General features: G+C 42.9%; 1 protein-coding gene across 2 annotated transcripts in view; it reads right to left on the bottom strand.

The window, feature by feature from the left end:
- Positions 1–2424: 2424 nt before the first annotated feature.
- The window catches only part of KAT14 (lysine acetyltransferase 14), a 34598-nt gene continuing 17852 nt past the window's right edge, over positions 2425–19170 (bottom strand). For both annotated transcript variants that reach the window (XM_026002367.2, XM_072736470.1), the window contains 4 exons: positions 8816–8952; positions 7118–7293; positions 5596–5786; positions 2425–3128 (listed from right to left, as the gene is read on the bottom strand). In XM_026002367.2, the coding sequence (XP_025858152.1) occupies positions 2955–3128; positions 5596–5786; positions 7118–7293; positions 8816–8952 (678 nt within the window). In that variant the 3' untranslated portion in view covers positions 2425–2954. The remainder of the gene's footprint in view (positions 3129–5595; positions 5787–7117; positions 7294–8815; positions 8953–19170) is intronic.

The raw sequence follows: 19170 nt of genomic DNA, 5'->3' as shown, positions 1-19170 counted from the left end.
GTTAAGTGTGTACCAGTTTAGAGTCTTACAACCACTCCATGGCCAACTTCAGTACTGAGATATACTTTTTTATCCCAGTCTCCTGCTAGTAGATACCAGAAGCACATCCTTAGCCAAAAAGTGTTCTATGTAAATTGACGCTTGTGGAGTGGACCTGGGATGCTTCCTGCTAGGGCTTAGTGGAGACACCGAGCCCACTAGCAGGAGACAGTTCCAGGGAAGGTCCCAAGAAATATGGCTTTTAGGTGATGAGCATTTTGTATAAAGCATGTTAACTAAATTTTACAAAATTCAAAATTATGGCTTTTGTTCTCAAATATCCTGCTGCAAAGAGCTCAACCTCCCTAGAAAGACTCTGGGTAGATAAGGATATGGTTAATTCTGGTCTCACTCCTACCTGCATGGGGGCCCTGAAGGCCCACTCGGCTACCACAGGCCACCTCCCCAGGGGCAGGGAGGCCTGGCTACAGGTCAAGGACAATCCAGACTCCTCAGGAACACACAGCTGAAGTGGGGTTCCTAGGCTTTTTAGTTTTTAAAACTCACACCCGCTTTTGGAGAACAAAAAATAGGCCCTTCATCTTACTTGGGAATTTTGAAATTTCAAAATACATTATAACTGAAAGTCCACCAAAACACAGTAATTTGAGAACACTCTTCCATACCTTAACCCCTACCCCATGCATTGTTAAGTAGTTCATTTGGAGGGTGGTTAGAGGTTTCCCATAGCGTTAGCCTGGGGGAAGGCCAATGGCAGATCAAAAACCAGCAGCTGCTTGCTGGACTGGGGCCACTAGGCCCATCTCTGGAAGTAGCTCAGCCCTGATGCCAGAGCAGGACTACAGCGGGGCAGGACACATCTACATGAATACAGTGTGGAGACAGGGCCATCTCTCACTCGTCACCTGTGTGACCCCCACTTGGACGCTGATCTAAACCAACCAACTATAAAGGCATTTTTGAGACAATCCATAAGTATGACTACATACTGACTACTAGCTAATTCTGAAAATGGGCTCACATTCTTGTGAGGGGTAATAAGCATTAAGGTTATCCGAGAAGGGGATCCCTGGGTGGCTCAGTGGTTTGGCGCCTGCCTTTGGCCCAGGGCGCGATCCTGGAGTCCCGGGATTGAGTCCCACGTCGGGCTCCTGGCGTGGAGCCTGCTTCTCCCTCCTCCTGTGTCTCTGCCTCTCTCTCTCTCTCTCTCTATCATAAATAAATAAATAAATCTTTAAAAAAAAAAAAGTTTATCTGAGAAAATATCCCTAATTTTTTAGAAATAGCTCCAAAGTAGGTGTGAAATTATATGATATCTGAGATTTACCTTAAATACTTAGCAAAGGACAGAGGAAGCAATTGGCAAAAATCTTGATAGTCACTGAGTATGAGTAGTGGGCGAGTGTTGCACCGTAATTTAAAAATGTGAGGCACATGGCTGGCTCTGTTGGTAGAGCAAGTGACTCTTGATCTCGGGGTTGAAGTTCGACTCCCACATTGGGTCTATGTAGAAATCATTTAAAAATCAAATCCTTAAATAAATAAAAGCAAAAACCTAAGACAAAAAGTCAATTAAGGCAATCACAGAACTCCTCAGCTCCTTGAAGTTATGGAGACAGTTGCTTCAGCCAGGTTTTGCAGCAAATGCTTGATGTACATGTACAAGAATCACAAGCTAGTTTCCAAGTTTGGAAAATATCACTTCCTCAGTTTTACTTCTTGGGGTCATAATCCCCAAATCTCTAAAAGGTACAAAAGCTCTCAGGAAGAAGGGAAGGAGGGAAGGAAGAAAAGGAAGGAAGTAACGCTGCTCCTGGCTGTCACCTTCACGGGTGGCAGAGCCTGGGCTGCTTTCCAAGGGCAGAACTCCCAGGCAGCCCTCAGGCAGAAGAGTAGTGCCTACCTCCTGAACAGAGGGATTTGAGCTGGCTCTGAGTGCAGCCCCTAGAACAAAGGATCTGACTGTGGTCCACAGATCTCTGATGCAGATTCTAACTGTGCACGCACAGTCTTCTAGAGAGTATTCAGCTTCCTTTGGATTCTCACAGGGATCCGCATCCCCACAAGTTAAGAATCATTGCTCTTAATTAGATTGAAGCTCTGGCCATAGATAGTCACAAGGAAAGATTTTTGAGAACATCTGATACTTTTGGAAAAGCTCCTGCTCGATCCAAAAAACCCCACCTGACAGTCCATCTCTAACACTCTCCACAAACCAAAGAGCCTGGTCCTGCAGACCACACAGGCTCTGTCCCAACTGGCTCTACTTCCACCACCCACACCTCCAGCCAGGAGCACAGTCTCACTGGCAGGCAGCTCAGACACTTCAAGCCCAAACCAACTTCCCAGACATGGGAAGGAGGGGTCTCCACCCTCCGGCCAAAGCTCCTGACAGGAGATGTAACAGAACAGGTGACACACATGTGGACACACATACTCTGTTTATTTGGACTGTGGCCAAAGTCAGTGAAAGACAGCAGAATCTCAGTGCCCTAGAGAAGTCCTCCTCGGTTCAACAACAGCTCACTCATGGCTGGGAGAGTGCTGGCCTCCCCTCGTGCGCTAACTCTTCCATTGGCCCTGACCAGCTAGAGCATCAATCGTTCATGGCTACCACACTTCCTCATCCTTTCAATGAAGAGATTCTCTCGAGCATGGTATCAGCTTAGATACTCCTTTGTTCTTGCAAGCTGTCGGATAGACAGCATTGTTCAGTTCCAGTGAACTGTGGAGCCCTGAGACAGGGGCCAATGTGCAGAAGGGACAGGTTTGCTGAAGGGCTGCTCGCTTCTTGATTCCACTGCCCCACCACCCATCTAGCCTTGGGTGAGAGATCTGAATGGCCGTCTGATGGCAGAGATTAGGGCCCTGGGAGACAGGAGCACCTGCCCGTGGGCCGGAATGAGGAGCCACCTGGAACAGCACCTGCATCTCTGTGGAGCGCTGCATTCACCTCAGCGCCGGAGCCTCAGGAAGAATGCGTGTTTACACTCTGTACTCTCCAACGGGTAATATTTATCATAGAAATCTAAGACGTATTCTTCAGTCTTGAATCCAAACTTCTGGTAGAGCAGCATAGCGGGGTTGCTTGCTGAGACGTGAAGGGTCACATCCTTGCCCATGCAGGTCTGCCAAAAGAGTGGAAAAGTACCCGGTGAGAAGGAAAGAGCCTGAGGGAGATGAGTATGTGAGGGAGTCTGTGAAGTGTAGATAGGTAGTTATGACAACCGGGGACAGCCAGGACGGCAGCTGGGAGCCCCAGTCTGTGGCCCAGCCACACACTCACTGAAGCATTCGAGACTAAGGAAAGGATAGTGTGCTGGGTGTTTTTGCTCTCTGGGACAAAGGACCCAGAGGGATAGTTTATTGTCAACAGATTATTTTATTTATAATTCAATTACACTTCCAAATACCAATACCTAGCACTGACAATCCTGAAGGAGAGAACAAGACGAGAAGTTCTGCTTTCTAAAACCGATGTTAGCTTGTACTCAAACTTGTAAAAATGCCCTTCCTAGACCCACCAGAAAAGATGCTAAGTATGAGGCTGGATATAAGGTATTAGGACTTTTAATTAGTTATGAAACCTGAAGACTTGGTATGGACCTTTGGAATCCCACAGGCCCCCTCCCATCCATCCCAAACTAACATTACTGGAGTAATCTTCATTCTATTAATATGAGGCAAGTTCTTAAGATTCTTTAATTAGCTACACAGAAGAAAGAACTCAAAGTCATATAAATATAAACTAAGACCTAGCTTTCTAATGAGGAAGGCACTGAAGTACTGAGGTTGACAGGGTCCTTGAGATTTGGTAACCCACAGTTCCCCCAGGCATAGATTTAAGTAAGGGCCTCTCAGGTAGACAACTGCACTCTTTTCTCTGCTTCTCTCACGTTGTGCGCCCAGTGGGACTGCTATGAGTGCATTAAATGAATTTCATGGAGTGACGCTCATGTTCCGATGCATGGTCTAACCATGGCACCGTCAAGGACTACTGCCTGACTGAGCAGTACCGTCGGGGCCTGGGGCTTATGGTCTGCCTGAGGGCTGGGTCCCACACACAGGATGAACACTTCTGCACCCACCTGCTGAGCCATCAGTAAGCACTGACCCTGCACCAGACCTTCTATGAGACACAACCTGGGAGTATCGCCCCTGCTGATGAAGGGAAAGGTGGCAGTGCTGCTGGTGAGGACGGTAGGCTGAACAGGGGGTGGTCGAGCCTGTGAGTGGGGTGGGGAATGGGGTGAGGTACAGATAACTGAGACTCTCAACACAACACAAGGGAGTACATGCTAACTGCTGTGTGGAGAGAGAAGAAAGCAATTTCTAGAAAACGGTTCTAGGTTCTTGACGGCACTGGGAAGTGTTGAGCAAGTTTCGTTAATAATTGGAAAAATGGTATTTTATCTTCTCCTTCCTCTATTTAAAAAGAATCTTGCCCACATAATACACAATCCTCCATGCCAAATGGTTTCTAAATTAGTTAATTAAAGAAATAAATTCCTTACATGTTTTTTGATATTAGTATACAAATTTTCTTCAACAGTCATACAGATATATCAAAGGATGAATTATAATTCAATATTAAAATCAAGTCTCAAAGGCTTACACAGCTTATACAATGACAGTAAAGTTAATAATAATCAGCAGTAATAGAATATGTAGTCCTGGTTGATACAGTTTTGCTAAGATGTTTAAAAATACCAAAACTTTTGCAACAGCATAGGTGGTATCATGCTCAGTGAAAGAAGTCAGACAAGATACTGTATGATCTCACTTATATGTGGAATCTAAAAAACAAACAATGAAAGGCTGAACAGACAGATACAGAGAACAGACTGGTGCGGTTGCCAGAGGCAGGGCTGGGGGGTGGGTGAACTGGCTGAACGGGGGTCAAAAGGTACAGATTTCTAGTTTATAAAAGCAGTCAATCCTGGGGATGTCACGTACAGCATGCAGACTGCAGCTCACAATACTGTACTGTATATTTGAAAGTTGCTGAGAGTAGATCTTAAGAGTTCTCATCCCAAGAAAAAAAATGTTTGTAACTAAGTTTGTAACTGTGTCTGTAACCATGTGTGGTGATGGATGGTAACTAGACTCACCTTGGTGATCACTTTGCAAAATAGTCAAATATCAAATCATTACACTGTACAGCTGAAATGAGCATGTTTTGTAGGTCAGTTATACCTCAGTAAGAAAAGACCTCTAGAGATCACAGTTCCACTTCTACTTCTCATAGCCATGGCAGTAGTGTTTCTAAAAGCAGAAACAGTTACCAATATGGGTCATACAAGTGCTTTGGGGTCTCACTTTTGATACTTTCTCATTTTTACTATACATGTTTACAAACTGGTTTCTTTGAAACCTGGGCCTGAACAGTGATCTTATTTTAAAGGGGCAAAGATTTTTTTGGTGTGTGTGTTAACAGCCTCAGGAGGGAAGGTGACTGGTGTTTTCTCACTGGGTTTCCGAGCCCGCCCATTCAGTCGGGCTGTGCTGGGAAGGCTCAGCTGGCGTCATCCCTTCATCCTTCCTCCAAGTCTTCCAGGGGAGCCCAGAGGTAAGCTAGTAGCACAGATGCCGTACCTGAATCAGATGATAAATCATGAAAGTTGCAATCCCTGCTCTTCTCCATTCAGGATGGACAAACAGAAATGAAATGTAAGCTTCATTGTACTTCACATCAGGTACCATGAAGCCAAAGGCAATGATGACTTTTTTATAAAGGACAACAACACTGAAGTCTGGATACTGTAGGCACTCAGACAGGTCAATGCCTAAGGAAAAGAGATATTTGGAGAGTCAAACTGTGTGCCTTCTGGAATTAAGGAACATCAAGCTGTTCAGTCTGTACTTACAACTACACCTGCATGCTAAAAACTAAACCAAAACAAAAAACCAAAAACAAAACTGAAAACGAAGATATATGCATAGACATACCTTCAGATCATAAAAATAAAAATGAATTTTAGAAAATATCAAAACTAACACCATTTTTTCTAAGTCCACATTTTAAAAGAAGAGAGGCAGGGTACGGTGAGTAGCACAGAGCACACAGGTCTAGAACTGGACATACCTGGCTGTGAACCTAGCCTCCTCTACAACATGTGTCAGCCGGCACTTTTCTAAACGTGGGCCTCAGTGTCTGCACATCTAGACTTCCCAGGGTGGGAGCAAAGACCCCGAGAGCCCATACTGTCCTGTTCTTCACCTTATACATATACAGCTGACAAGCTCTTTTGTACAAATGCTACATTTTACAATAAAGGGGATAAACACAAAATAATTGTATGCATAATGTTGGAGGCACCCAGAGTAAGGTCAGAAGTAGCAGATGCTTCTGGAATGTTCCTTTTGGCCCCCATACCACTCCTAAAAGAATGAGCACAACTCTACCACCACGTGCACTATTACCTGACTATCAGACAAGAAAGATGACACAGCACTAATCCCGATGATATCTTATCTAACATCTAGAAGACATGTAATATTTCTCTTGTGTTTCAAAGCAGCGCAGTAAGGCAGATCCACAAAGAACATGTTTATATTTAGTGACGAAAATGCATTCATTCCTTTACTTGGTGGCTTCAGTCTTCAGAGAGACAACATATTGAGGCTGATAAAATGACAAATCACACTGGGTTTACTCTTATTTTCAAAGTCTGCAATTGGGGTATTTGGCTATTTAAAAACGCCTTTTGGCTGTACTAACACTCTCCCCAAGGAATAGCTAAATAAACAAAATCACAGAATTATTAAGCAAAAAATCAAGTGTCCAGACATGCCCAAGCTACCAGTCAGTGTATCACTGGTAGACATTATTTGGTATCTAAACTTATGTAGAAGCAAAACAGGTTGAAACTTTTATTCTGGAAACAGAGACAGGGAGGAGAAACATACAAAAACACTATTTATTACTTTAATTGCTGGCTTCTTTTTGATCTCAGAAAAAAAAACGTGTTTATATTTTATTATTTCTATCTTAGTAGAGACAAACTAAATGAAATCATGAGTAAAGGTTTTAGAATCACACGACATACATTAATTAAAAAAAAATAAAGTGAACTACACAAAACACTGATTTGCTTAGTTTCGAAGGGGAACATACCAGGCCAAAAAAACTCCTGACACATAGAGTTTATCGTTGGGATGTGATTTGGCCGGACATAACAGTAATCAAGAGGTGCCTCGGCTTCTGGCATCCAGTGAGGGTCACTCCTGTGCAGGTGGGAACGAATCTGTGATAGGAGCTGCAGTTTGGGTGGCTTTGTTTCATAGTCACGCCTCCAGGATCACAGAAAACAACAAATTCAAGTTAAGAAAAATATCCATTATTATTCCTAGCCAAGTCATTCACATAAACTATTCTGCCTGAAAATTTTAAGCTAACTTGTGCTACTTCCTATGGCAGACAGCTTGGTAACTTGATAGCCTGACAGTTTTCTGGAATGAAATTTAAAATTCGCTCTGTTAGGGGTGCCTGGCTTGTTCAGTCAAGATGTGTACATCTGCCTTCGGCCCAAGTCATAATTCCAGAGTCCTGAGATAGAGCTCTGCATCCAGCTTCCTGCTCAGTAGGGACTCTGCTTCTCCTTCCCCCTGCTCCCTGCTTATGTTCTCACTCTTTTCTATCTCAAATAAATAAAACCTTAAAAATAAAATTATCTCTATTAACATGCATCAGACCAAAGCACTCTGTACCTGTACTCTGGAACCCTACTTGTGCTGGTGAGCCTTAATGGACAGAATGAGGGAACACACAGCAGCCTGATTCCAGCCTGTGTGCTCTGGCCCAGGAAAGAGCCTGAGGAGGGAGGGTGCAGGTCCAACGGGGCTGCTGGGGCAGGCTTGCATGCGGCCTCTCACAGGCTCTGCCAGGGATGGCGGTGCTGGGCAAAGAGGATCAGGTGATCTGGAGAAAGCATGGTCAACAAGACAACACAACTTTCTCAAGACAGCACTAGGGGCCTCTCTAGTTAGCTTAGCTTCCACAGCACTGCCTAGACAATGAGACTCATCATCACCCTCAAATATGAGCCCAACTGAGATGTCTCTCCCATTTTTTTTCATTTCACAGACTACTAAATATATATAACTTTAAAATTTAAAGAAACTCAATAATGAGTATAATACTCATAATGAAGTCTAATGGAATTAACTTATCCTTGATTTTTAATTTCTTCTATTTTTATTTTTATTTTTAAAGATTTTATTTGAGGGACACCTTGGTGGCTCAGTGGTTGAGCATCTGCCTTCAGCTCAGGGCATGATCCTGGGGTCCTGGGATCGAGTCCCACATCAGGCTCCCAGCAGAGAGCCTGCTTCTCCCTCCACCTATGTCTCTGCCTCTCTCCATGTCTCACTCATAAATAAATAAATAAGATATTTAAAAAAAAAAAAAAAAAAAGATTTTATTTGAGAGAGAGTGAGTGAGGGAGAGAGCACAGCCAGGGGGAGGGGCAGAGGGAGAGAATCCCAAACAGACTCCCTGCTGAGTGTGGTGCCTGATATGGGGCTTGATCCCAGGACTCTGGGATCTTGACCTGAACCAAAGGCAGATGCTTAACCGACTAAGCCACCCAGGCACCCTGCTTTTTATATTTCTTTCAAAGGACCATCATTTCTGCAAAAAACGTATAGTTGAAGCAAACAAAAGAAAAGACTGAACACAGAGCACAGACTCAGTCTGTGTCAATGCCTGCTCACAGGGGTTGGTCTAGACTTGCTCCAATGGGAAACCAGGGCGCAGAAGCCACAAATACCATTCCTCACAACACACTCAACATCACAGCTCTTTTCCACATACCTGATATAAGGTTTCAAGATCCGAGAGGTGTAAGGGCTGACAATACTCTGGTCCACAGCCATATCTTCCGATCCCACCAAACGATATAGAAACCTAGTGGTCTGGTGCCGAAATCCTTTCCTGGATGGCAAGGCAGTCTAGGAAAAAGAAACGCTGGTTACGTCAAGATAAAGTCACTGAAAGGATTGGTTTGATTTCAGATAATTAGTATGTATATATTCTAATGTGTCAGGAAGTAGGCCTTTTTGTGTTACTTATTCGGAACGCTCAGATTTCAATACAAACCTCACAGGTACCACATAAAATTAGATATGAAAAACCAATCTTGGTTCTAACAGTTTAAAACTGAAATAATTTAAAAAATTTTTAAGTTAAAGATTTTAAGTCATTTAAGTGAGTGAAATTCAAGACCGAGCACTGGATTTACGGTTTCCATAAGTTTCATTCTGCCTAATAACATCTCCAATCCACAGTCATCAGATATTAACACACTAAAAACGTGGGTTCTCCTGCAGGAGTATTCTGTTATCCACAGAGCAGCAGGGACCAATTACAGCTGCCCCTGTATACAGATTTATTAAAAAATGCCTCTATTCCGATGAGTAAATTTAACAGGCGTAGGACTATCATTCCTATGACAAATCATGAGAGCAGAGAGGCCCTACCAGGGGTTGAATGAGGAGGTGGCTCTGTGTTCTTTAGGTGGGTGTCCTGATAGAACAGGTGGGCTTCACCCTGGAAGCCTGACTAGAGATGCCTGCTTCTGGGAGTGCTGCTCCAGGGCCCTCACCATGTAGTAACAGAACATGTGCAATTAAGGTTTTATAGCAAAGAGCCCAGATGGAAGATTAAAAGGCACATTTATAAAGTGGTTTGCCAACGCCTGGATGAAGTTTAGAAACTTGAGTTGTTGTGGGAGAGTCAGTTTGCTCTTTACCCTAGAAAATAACTTTGTTGTCAGGAGAGCAAAAATTCCTTCTTTTATAATTTGCTCTCATTACTTTCCCCAACTGGACACCAAAACTTTCAAAGGATGATTCTGAAATTCTTCTAAGACTTTCCAGTAAGTTTCAGAGGAAATTCAGAGCCAGGCATATAATTTCCAAACACAGCCTCGACACTTCTTCCTGTGCCTGTGGGTTCGTATGGCTCGTCATGTCAAGTGGCAGAATCTGTTTCCACCCCTTGAATCTGGGTGGGCCTGACCAATCATAAGGCGTCAGAAGTGACACTCTGGGACCTTGAGCCGAGGCCCTAAGAGGACCAGCAGCTTCCACCTTCTGTCTCTTTGAGTCCAGCTGCCATGGTGTCCAGGCTGGAGCAATGAATGTCTATAGGCTACAGAGATGGGCTCTGGAGGAAGGGAAGCCATCCTGGTCATTCCAATCCTGACTCAGCTACCTGCTCAAGGCAGCCATGTGAATGACCTCAGCCTTCAGCATATGGGATAGAACCATCCCCCAGTTGAGCCTTAGTCAACCCACAGAATCAGAAGAAAGTTTAAATATTAAGCCTCTCAGTTGTAGAGTGGCTTATAATGCAGCAAAAGATAACTGAAACACCAGCCAACAAACCACTTTCCCATAATAGACAATTTGGTTCATGTCTCAAGGGGAGTTGTGTGGAACTCCATAGACGTTATCTAGTACCCTAACTTCTTTCCATCTAGCCCCTCCTCGACTTCAGCTTAGATCACTACCACTGCTTCCCATCAGTCTCCCTGCTCCCACTTTCACCCCTTATTGACCATTCTCCACACAGAGCTAGATGTTTCTTTTAAAAATAAATAAATTCTCTTCCCTTCGTCAAAATTCCTACATGGCTTCCTTACAATTCATAGTCCTTACCCACGACTGCAGGATCTGCCTGTTAACCTCTGTGGCTTCATCTCCCACCCACTTCCTCTGCAGTCACCATGCTCCAGCTCCAGACACCAAACTATCTGGTGCTTTCCAGTGTGCACCTGGGCCTTCTGCCTTGAACCTTCCTCAATCTGGGTCTCCTTGTGGACCAGGATGGGGTCGAGTGAGACCTCCACTGAAAGGCTGTCCTCAAGCACCCTGTCCCAAGTGGTACTACTGCCTTATGCTCTCCCACCCGTTGCCGCATCCACCTTGCAGGAAATGATCCCATTTAGTTAGTCCTGTCATCTCCTGTTCATGGGAGTATCTCCCTGCTCCATCTAGCAGGCACCTTCTGCCCTTATTCACTGCAGTGTCCCCAACTAGAGGAGTGTGTGGCACACATCAAGTACTCAACTTATGTTTGCTGAATGATGAAATGGTGTGGGGCGAGGAGGAGGGAAGCATCCCAAAGCTAAACAGTTTTGAAAATGTTACATGGGTTTCTTCAAACTTCTAAACAAAATGGAGCAGTAGGTGGGCTGCTGGGTCCCTTTCCCAAACCCATCCTGAAAGATGCCACAAGAGTGAGGGAAGATGGAACAAAAAGGCTGTGAGAAACCCCAGGAGCAACCGAAGATGGCCGGGTAGGTGAGGCAGCAAAGGGCAGCCTGGTGCAGAGAAAGGCTCTCCATCACAGGTAGGGATGGGGGCACTTCCTAGTTAGGCCATTTCCTCTTGCAAGCTCTGCTCTGAATGAATCTCTGCCAATCAACTTTGCCAGCAAGTGTCAGCTGGAGGGTCACAACAGGATAGTGCTAGAGCCTTAAAACTGCCAAGAGGGTAACAAGCTAAGAACCAGACTTTTGCCCTTTCCTCAGGTGTATATACCAGCAAAGGTACCTGGTTATACTAAGGGAATATTCATTCACAAGGGAAAAAAAATCAAGATATGTCAACAAGCAGTGCAAAAGAAAGTAAACAAACTATACTGGAAAAGGGCAGAATTAATTTACAAGTCAACTAAGCATTTTTAAAAAGCAAATAAACAGTGATCAGGGAAGTGCAAACTAAGACAACAATGAGATACACTTGACACCTGCTAAGATGGCTATATCAAAAAGATGTATCAAGTCCTGGTAATGACATGTGGAGAAGTCAAGGTCTTCATAAAGTGCTGGAGCAAATATAAGATGGTGCAGCTAATTTGGAAAAGTCTGGCAGTTCTTCAAAATGTTAAATATGTTACCATTTAACTGAGGAATCCCACTCCTAGGTATATACCCAAGAGAAATAAAAACTTATGTCCACAAGAAGACGTTTACACCAATGTTCAAGCAGCACTATTCACAAGGGTCAAAAACTGGAAACAACTCAAGTGCCCATCAATTGATGTGTGGATAGACAAAATGTAGTGCATCCATACAATGGGGTATTATGCAGCCATAAAAAGGAATGGAGTGCTAATATATACCACAACATGGATGAATCTTGAAAACATGCTAAGTGAAAGAATACAGTCAGAAAAGATAATTTATTATGTGATTTTACTTATGCAAAATGTCCACAATAGGTAAATCCATAGAGGTAGAAAATAGATTAATGGGGGCTGGGTATGGGGGGTTGGCCAGTAATAGCTACACCATTCAGGGTGATGAAAATGTTCTAAAATTGATTATGATGATAGTTATACAATTCTGTGAATATAGCAGAAACCACCAAATTGTACACTTTGAATGGGGGGAATTGTATGGTATGGGAGTTGTATCTCAAAAAGGCTGTTAAAAAAAAAAAAAAGCATAAGTAGACTCCAAGATAATAAAGGAACCTGGGAACAGGAATGAGTATAGTTATGAAGAATCTCTTATTCATTACTGGATATTAAATACATGATCACTGAAATAAAGCACTGAGTGAATGAGTTAGGGATAGATTGAGGAACTCTTCAAAGAGGCAAAGGAAGAGATAAATGAAAGAATTAATGGTGTCAACATCCATATATGAAGTCCAGAAAAAGAGGGAAAAAGTAAAAGAGGAATATATTTAAAGAAGCAATGATGAAGAATTTCCCAGATTAAAGAACATGTAAAAGGCCTTCTGGTTTCCCATCCAGCATATAAGGAGAATGGAAGTCGTCACTGTATCCTAACAAGTAAAAAGTTGAACAAACTGAAAATCACTCTTCGTAGACCCATCAGAGAATTGGGATCTCAGAGAAAGACAAACAGGTGAATACAGGGAATCATAACTTAGCAGAGTAGAAACCTCCAGGAACCAGTGCTGGGGTAGAAAAACCTACCCAGCAATGGACAAATTGCTGGAGGCACAGTGTGGATAATGCAGAAAGAAAAAACTTGGGGAAGGGGGCACATCTTTGTGACTTTTACCTCCAGGAGCTCTACCAGGTTCTCATTGTAAGGATCAAAGAAAAATCCCCTCGGGCTTCTGGCAGAGAAAAGGTAGCTGTTTTGAAAATATGTTAGAGTCCCTTATTCTTAACAAGGTCTGCCCACAAGAGAAACTATTTTACCAGAGCCTAACCCACTTGTGGAAAGGGAATTAGCCACCTCCAGCTCCCGCCAGACCTTCCATGTCACCTAACTGAGGAGGCAAATCTGAGAATCACTGTGATAGTCACAGCCCAGGGGCACGTGTTCACTAAAAGACTGAGAACTAATCATAGGATCACAGAACCCTTCTCACCCTATACCTCACCACTGTACCACTCAAGGCTTACTTTTCAGTTCCTTTTACCCAAGATATCATATTTGGGAGTTCAATAAAAAATTACAAGGTACACTAAAAGGCAAAAAACACCACCTGAAGAGACAGAACCAGACTCAGACATGGCAGAGATGTTGGAATTATCAGACTGGGAATATAAAACAATTATGATTAAAATGTTAAGGGCTCTAACGGATAAAGCAGACAATACCCAAGAATAGATGGGCAATTTATGGAAATTCTAAGAAAGAATCAAGAAGAAATGCTAGGGAGCAAAAACATTGTAACAGAAATGAAGAACCGTCTTTGGTGGGCTCATCGGTAGACTAGAGAGGGCTGAAGAAAGAACCTCTGAGCTTGAGAATATGTCAAAAGGAACTTACAAAATTGAAAAGCAAAGAGAAAAAAAAGACTAAAAAAAACAGAACAGGGGGATCCCTGGGTGGCACAGTGGTTTAGCGCCTGCCTTTGGCCCAGGGCGCGATCCTGGAGACCCGGGATCGAGTCCCACGTTGGGCTCCTGGTGCATGGAGCCTGCTTCTCCCTCTGCCTGTGTCTCTGCCTCTCTCTCTCTCTCTGTGACTATCATAAATAAATAAAAATTAAAAAAAAAAAAAAAAACAGAACAGAATATCGAAAACTGTGTTACAACCACAAAAGGTGTAAAATACACTTAAGAGGAATACCAGAAAAAGAAGAGAAAGGAACAGAAGAAATAACTGAAGTAGTAACGATGAAGAATTTCACCAAATTAATCAGACACCACACCAAAATCACAAATCCGGAAAGTTCAAAAAACAAAAGTAGGATAAATGTCAAGATGAGTACGTGGAATATAAGAAATAGTGAAAGGAAGGAAACTGAGTGGGAAAAATTAGAGAGGGAGACAAACCCTGAGAGACTCCTAACTCTGGGAAATGAACAAAGGGTTGTGGAAGGGGAGGTGGGAAGGGGGTTGGGGTAACTGGGTGATGGGCAGTTGATGAGAGGAGCACTGGGTGTTACACTGTATGTTGGCAAATCGAACTTAAATAAAAGCAATGTAAAAAAAATGTCAAGATGAAACTGCTTAAAAGCATAAAGTTGAACAAAAATCAAAATGGTTGCACTAACGCTTCAGTGAAGCTCGATTTTAAAGTAACCTTCTCCCTCTCTTCCACACACCTCTCCGCCTCCCTTCTCAGCCTTTTGTTTTAGGGACCCAGTACGATCCTGAAGACATGTCCAACAAGGCTGGCAGGACATACACAAATCCTGTCAAAATCAGCTAGATCTTTTCTCTGGACGGGCTCGCAGTTTTAAAGGCCTTGGCCTGCTGCAACCTCCTTTGCCTAGTAAAGCAACAAAACTATTGTTCCTTTTTTATCCCAAACTCCGTCTTCATGCTGTACTTGGCTCTGAAGCATAGAGGTTAGTGGTTTTCGTCAACAAATCAGCATATAAGACACTTGTGACTGAAGGCGAAGTGGTGTCAAACAAAATAAAGGAGACCGAAAATACTACTTTAAATGCACAAAAAGAATTAAAGATTAGAAACGAAGACAAAATTCTGAAAGCTTCCAGGGTATGGGAGAATAAAATAGGAGACCACCTACAAAGAAACAAGAATAAGACCAACAGAGGGGCCCGCTCTCAGCAACACTATATATATAATAGAGTAATAATTTCAAAATGTTGAAGGAAAAACCAAAATGATAATTTTATATCCAGCTACACTATCATTTAAATACAAGAGTGAAATAAAGGTATTTTTAGGCATATAGATATTCAAAATTAACCTCAAAACAACCATATTTTTAAAATTTGTTAAAGGAAGTATAGCAAGAAATTAATCTAGGCTTATATTCATTTATACTGTGTGTACATATACACATATTTGGGTTATTTTTATTTCATTGATGTATATTGTACTTTCTATGCCAATAACACATTATTTTAATATATTTTATAATGTATTTTGACATATTAGAAGGCAAGTTCCTACTCATGATCGTTGTACTCACATAAGAGTAATAAACAAGTAAGTGAGGTTTACTGTTATTTAAATAAATACAAAAGAAAAAAAACAGATAAAAGCATGCAAAAATATCCTATTTGGAGGGAAGACTACATGATACTATTAAAAAATCAATAGAAAAAAAAAATCAATAGAGAAAAATATGTCCTGAGTTAGGGCCTATAAGAAGAATAAAAATAGAGCACGTAACTTTCTTTATAGCAAAGAATCAACATCATATATACTATTTTCTCTGACCACAACATAATTTAATTAGAAATTAAATCAATTACTAAAAGATAGTTTAAAAATTCTGTATACCTAAAGTCATAAGTCACAGCTAAATCAGTATTATAGGTACATTTATAGCTATGATTGTATTTATCTGAAAACAAGAAAGGGTATGGGTTGAGCAAATGCATTTATAGCTGTTCTCATGTGTCACCACATTAAAATGATATGAAAATCACAGGTCAGGATGGGGGATTAATCACACAATTTTATTCCCTCCCAAAAACCCACTAAAACTACAGAATCAGACTTAAAAAAAAAAAAAAAAAAAAAAGAGTAGCATACAAAAATAGAAAGATCATGGGAAGAAACATCTGGGAAGCAGATGGACAAATACTACTTTAAAGCCAAAATTCCAAGTTGGCTTTGGGTAAGGTGAGAACCAGACCAATCTGTACTGCAGCATCCTCCTAAAACTCTGTAGCAGCGCCAGACTCCTCTGGAGCTAGGGATAAATGGGGCGGTAGAATATGGAGCAGGTAAAAGCTGTGTGCACAGCAGTTCCATCCTCAAATCCTCAACCCCCTACTGCCAGGTGGCTGCCTCCCCAGAGACGTCTGGAGGTCCCTTCTCTAGAGAAGGTGTAACCAGCACTACTGAGTGACAAGTGTCACTTGAGGGGCATGCACAATGAGGCCATCATCTTAAGTCCCTGCTGCAGCGCACCACCTTTTATTTAGTTTTGTCATTTTATTTTTTTTCACTGTAAATGCCTTCCTCACTCCCCATCCTCTATTTCCCCCTCCCCTCTGGCAAGCAGTAGTTTGTTCTCTGTAATTAAGAATCTGTTTCTTGGGCACCTGGGTGGCTCAGTCATTGAGCATCTGTCTTCAGCTCAGGTCATGATCCTAAGCTCCTGGGATCAAGTCTGGCATCAGGCTCCCCATAGGGAGCCTACTTCTTCCTCTACCTATGTCTCTGCCTCTCTCTGTGTCTCTCATGAATAAATAAAATCATTAAAAAAAAAAGTCTGTTTCTTGATTTACCATTTTTGCTCCTTCATTTTTCTTAAATTCCACATGAGTGAAATCATATGGTATTTGTCTTTCTCTGACCTATTTTGCTTAGCATTATAACTCTATATTGTTGCAAATGGCAAGATGGCATTCTTATGGCTGAGTAATATTCTACTCTGTGTGTGTGTGTATCTATATACACCTATGTGTATACCTGTAAAACCCATCTTCTTTACCCACTAATCTATCAATGAACACTTGGGCTGCTTCCATAGTTTGGGTATTGTAAGTAATATTGCAATAAACATCAGGATACACGCAGCCCTTTGAGTCTGTGTATCTGTACTTTCTGGGTAAATACCCAGTAGTATGACTGCTGGATCGTAAGGTATACTGGATCCTCTATTAAACCCAGGGACTTGTAGCTCAGAATATCATCAGTGCTCAGCTGGGTTTCACCATGTACTCTAATATTCCTCTATTCCCCCCATGCCCACTCCCTGGATCAGGAGAGGGCCCCACAAATAACCACGTTGGCTTCCTACAAGCTGGAAGGAAGCACATCAGTCCAGAGGCAAGAAAGAGAGGGCCCTGCTGCCCCTGCCCAGATTTTTGCCACATTGTGTGGTACACAGAGCAGCCCTGCCTGATGGTCAGACTGTGAGAAGCCTCATGTTTCCTGGGACTGCCTAATGACCTGGGATACTGACTTCTCTGGAAAGGGGTCATGGAAGCTGGAGCCAGAGCATGACTATGAGTTTCCCCAGGCTGCTAGGTCAATGGCCCACAAACCAGTAGCTTAAACAACAAACTTCTTCCATAGTTCCAGAGGCCAGAAGTCAGAAATCAAGGTGTCAGCAGGGCGGTGCTCTCTCTGAATTTCTAAGGGAGATCTGTTCCAAGCTTTCTCTTACCTCCTGGTGATGCCACCAATCCTCGATGTCCCTTAGCTTGTAGCTTCATTGCTCTGCCTCAACCATCACATGGTGGCCTCCCTGGGTCTGTCTCTGTGTCTCTCCTCTTCTTATAAGGACACCAGTCAGATTAGATGAAGGGTCCACCCTGTTCCGATGTGACCTCAATTTAGCTAATTGTGCCTCTCTCTCTGTGTCTCTCACGAATAAAGAAAATCTTTTAAACGAAAAAAAAAAAGCTAATTGTATCTGCAAAGGCCCATTTTCCTTTTTTTGTTTGTTTGTTTTTTTAAAGGTACTATTTATTCATGAGAGACAGAGAGAGGCAGAGACACAGGCAGAAGAAGAAGCAGACTCCATGCAGGGAGCCTGATGTGGGACTGGATCCCGGGTCTCCAGGATCATGCTCTGAGCTGAAGGCAGACACTCTGCCACTGAGCCACCCAGGTGTCCCAGGCCTGATTTCCAAACAAGGTCACACTCACAGGTACCAGAGGCTGAAATGTCAATATGTCCTTTGGGAGGGCACAATTCCCTCTACAACAATGACCTGGAGGCACTGCTCAGCTTACCCCCTCCTGAAAGCCTTCCTCTAATAGTGGCAAAGTCCTTACACAGCTAGATCAGTGCCTCCTACTTAGTGACATAAAAAACTCAGAGTGGCTCCTCTGAGGAAGGAGTAGGCAGTACACAGAACCTCCAACGTGCTTGTAATGTTCTGTTTAACCCAAGAGATAGACATAGAAGTACTTATTTTATTAATCTATAAATCATACAGATATGTTCTATGTATTCTTCTATTGTCATTGGACACATTTCACAATTTATAAAATTAACTATAGGCATTAAAAAGACAAACCCACAGGAACAAAGAAAAAATGAACAGATGACTGCAACAAAAGACTATGAGTAAGTGGCAAACAGCTGAAACCAGAGAACCAGAGCCTAAGGCAGCAATGAAGACAGACCAGGACCAGCATGATTTACATGAAGGGCCTCAGGAAAGGCAGCAAGGCAGTGGGTCCTGCTAACACTGAGAGTGGGTGAAGGGATTGTGGGTGAGAGTCTCTTTACTTAAGAGGTTAAAGCCTCCGATTACACGCTCACTGCCCACATCCAAAAATGACCTTTTCCTCCATGGGCAGAAGACTAGACTGCCCGATGCCCCAGTGTCCAGAATCTCTTCTGGACACAGCCAAGGGTGGGAGTGAAAACCGGGAGGCTCAGGGAAGTCTGCCAGCTGAATGGTAGGCTCCTGGCCCTCTATACCCACCCGTAGCATGCAGGCAGGCAGGTAGGTAAGTACTTCCCAGGAAAGGAAAGATGAAAAACAGGAGATAAAAAGAAAATTAAGGGATCCATCTAGAGTAGGGGTTGTCAGCAAACTATACCTCATAGGCCAGATCCAGCCTGTTGTAGTAAATAATGTGTCACTGAGATGCAGCCACGCCCATCCATTTTATCTGGCTTTCACACAACAGCAGAGCTGAGTAGTTACAACTCAGAGTATAATGGCCTGCAAAGCCAGAACCATTTACTGTCTGCCCCCTTACAGAAAGCCTGCTGACCCCTGGCCTAGAGGGTCAAATATCCAAATAATAGGTGTGCTCTAAAAAGACAGGAGAGAGAAAAT

This window comes from Vulpes vulpes, chromosome 14, assembly GCF_048418805.1.
Source record: "Vulpes vulpes isolate BD-2025 chromosome 14, VulVul3, whole genome shotgun sequence".
Classification (NCBI taxonomy): domain Eukaryota; kingdom Metazoa; phylum Chordata; class Mammalia; order Carnivora; family Canidae; genus Vulpes; species Vulpes vulpes.
The sequence above is the reverse complement of the archived record's forward strand: the minus strand, read 5'-3'. Positions and strand labels throughout refer to the sequence as shown.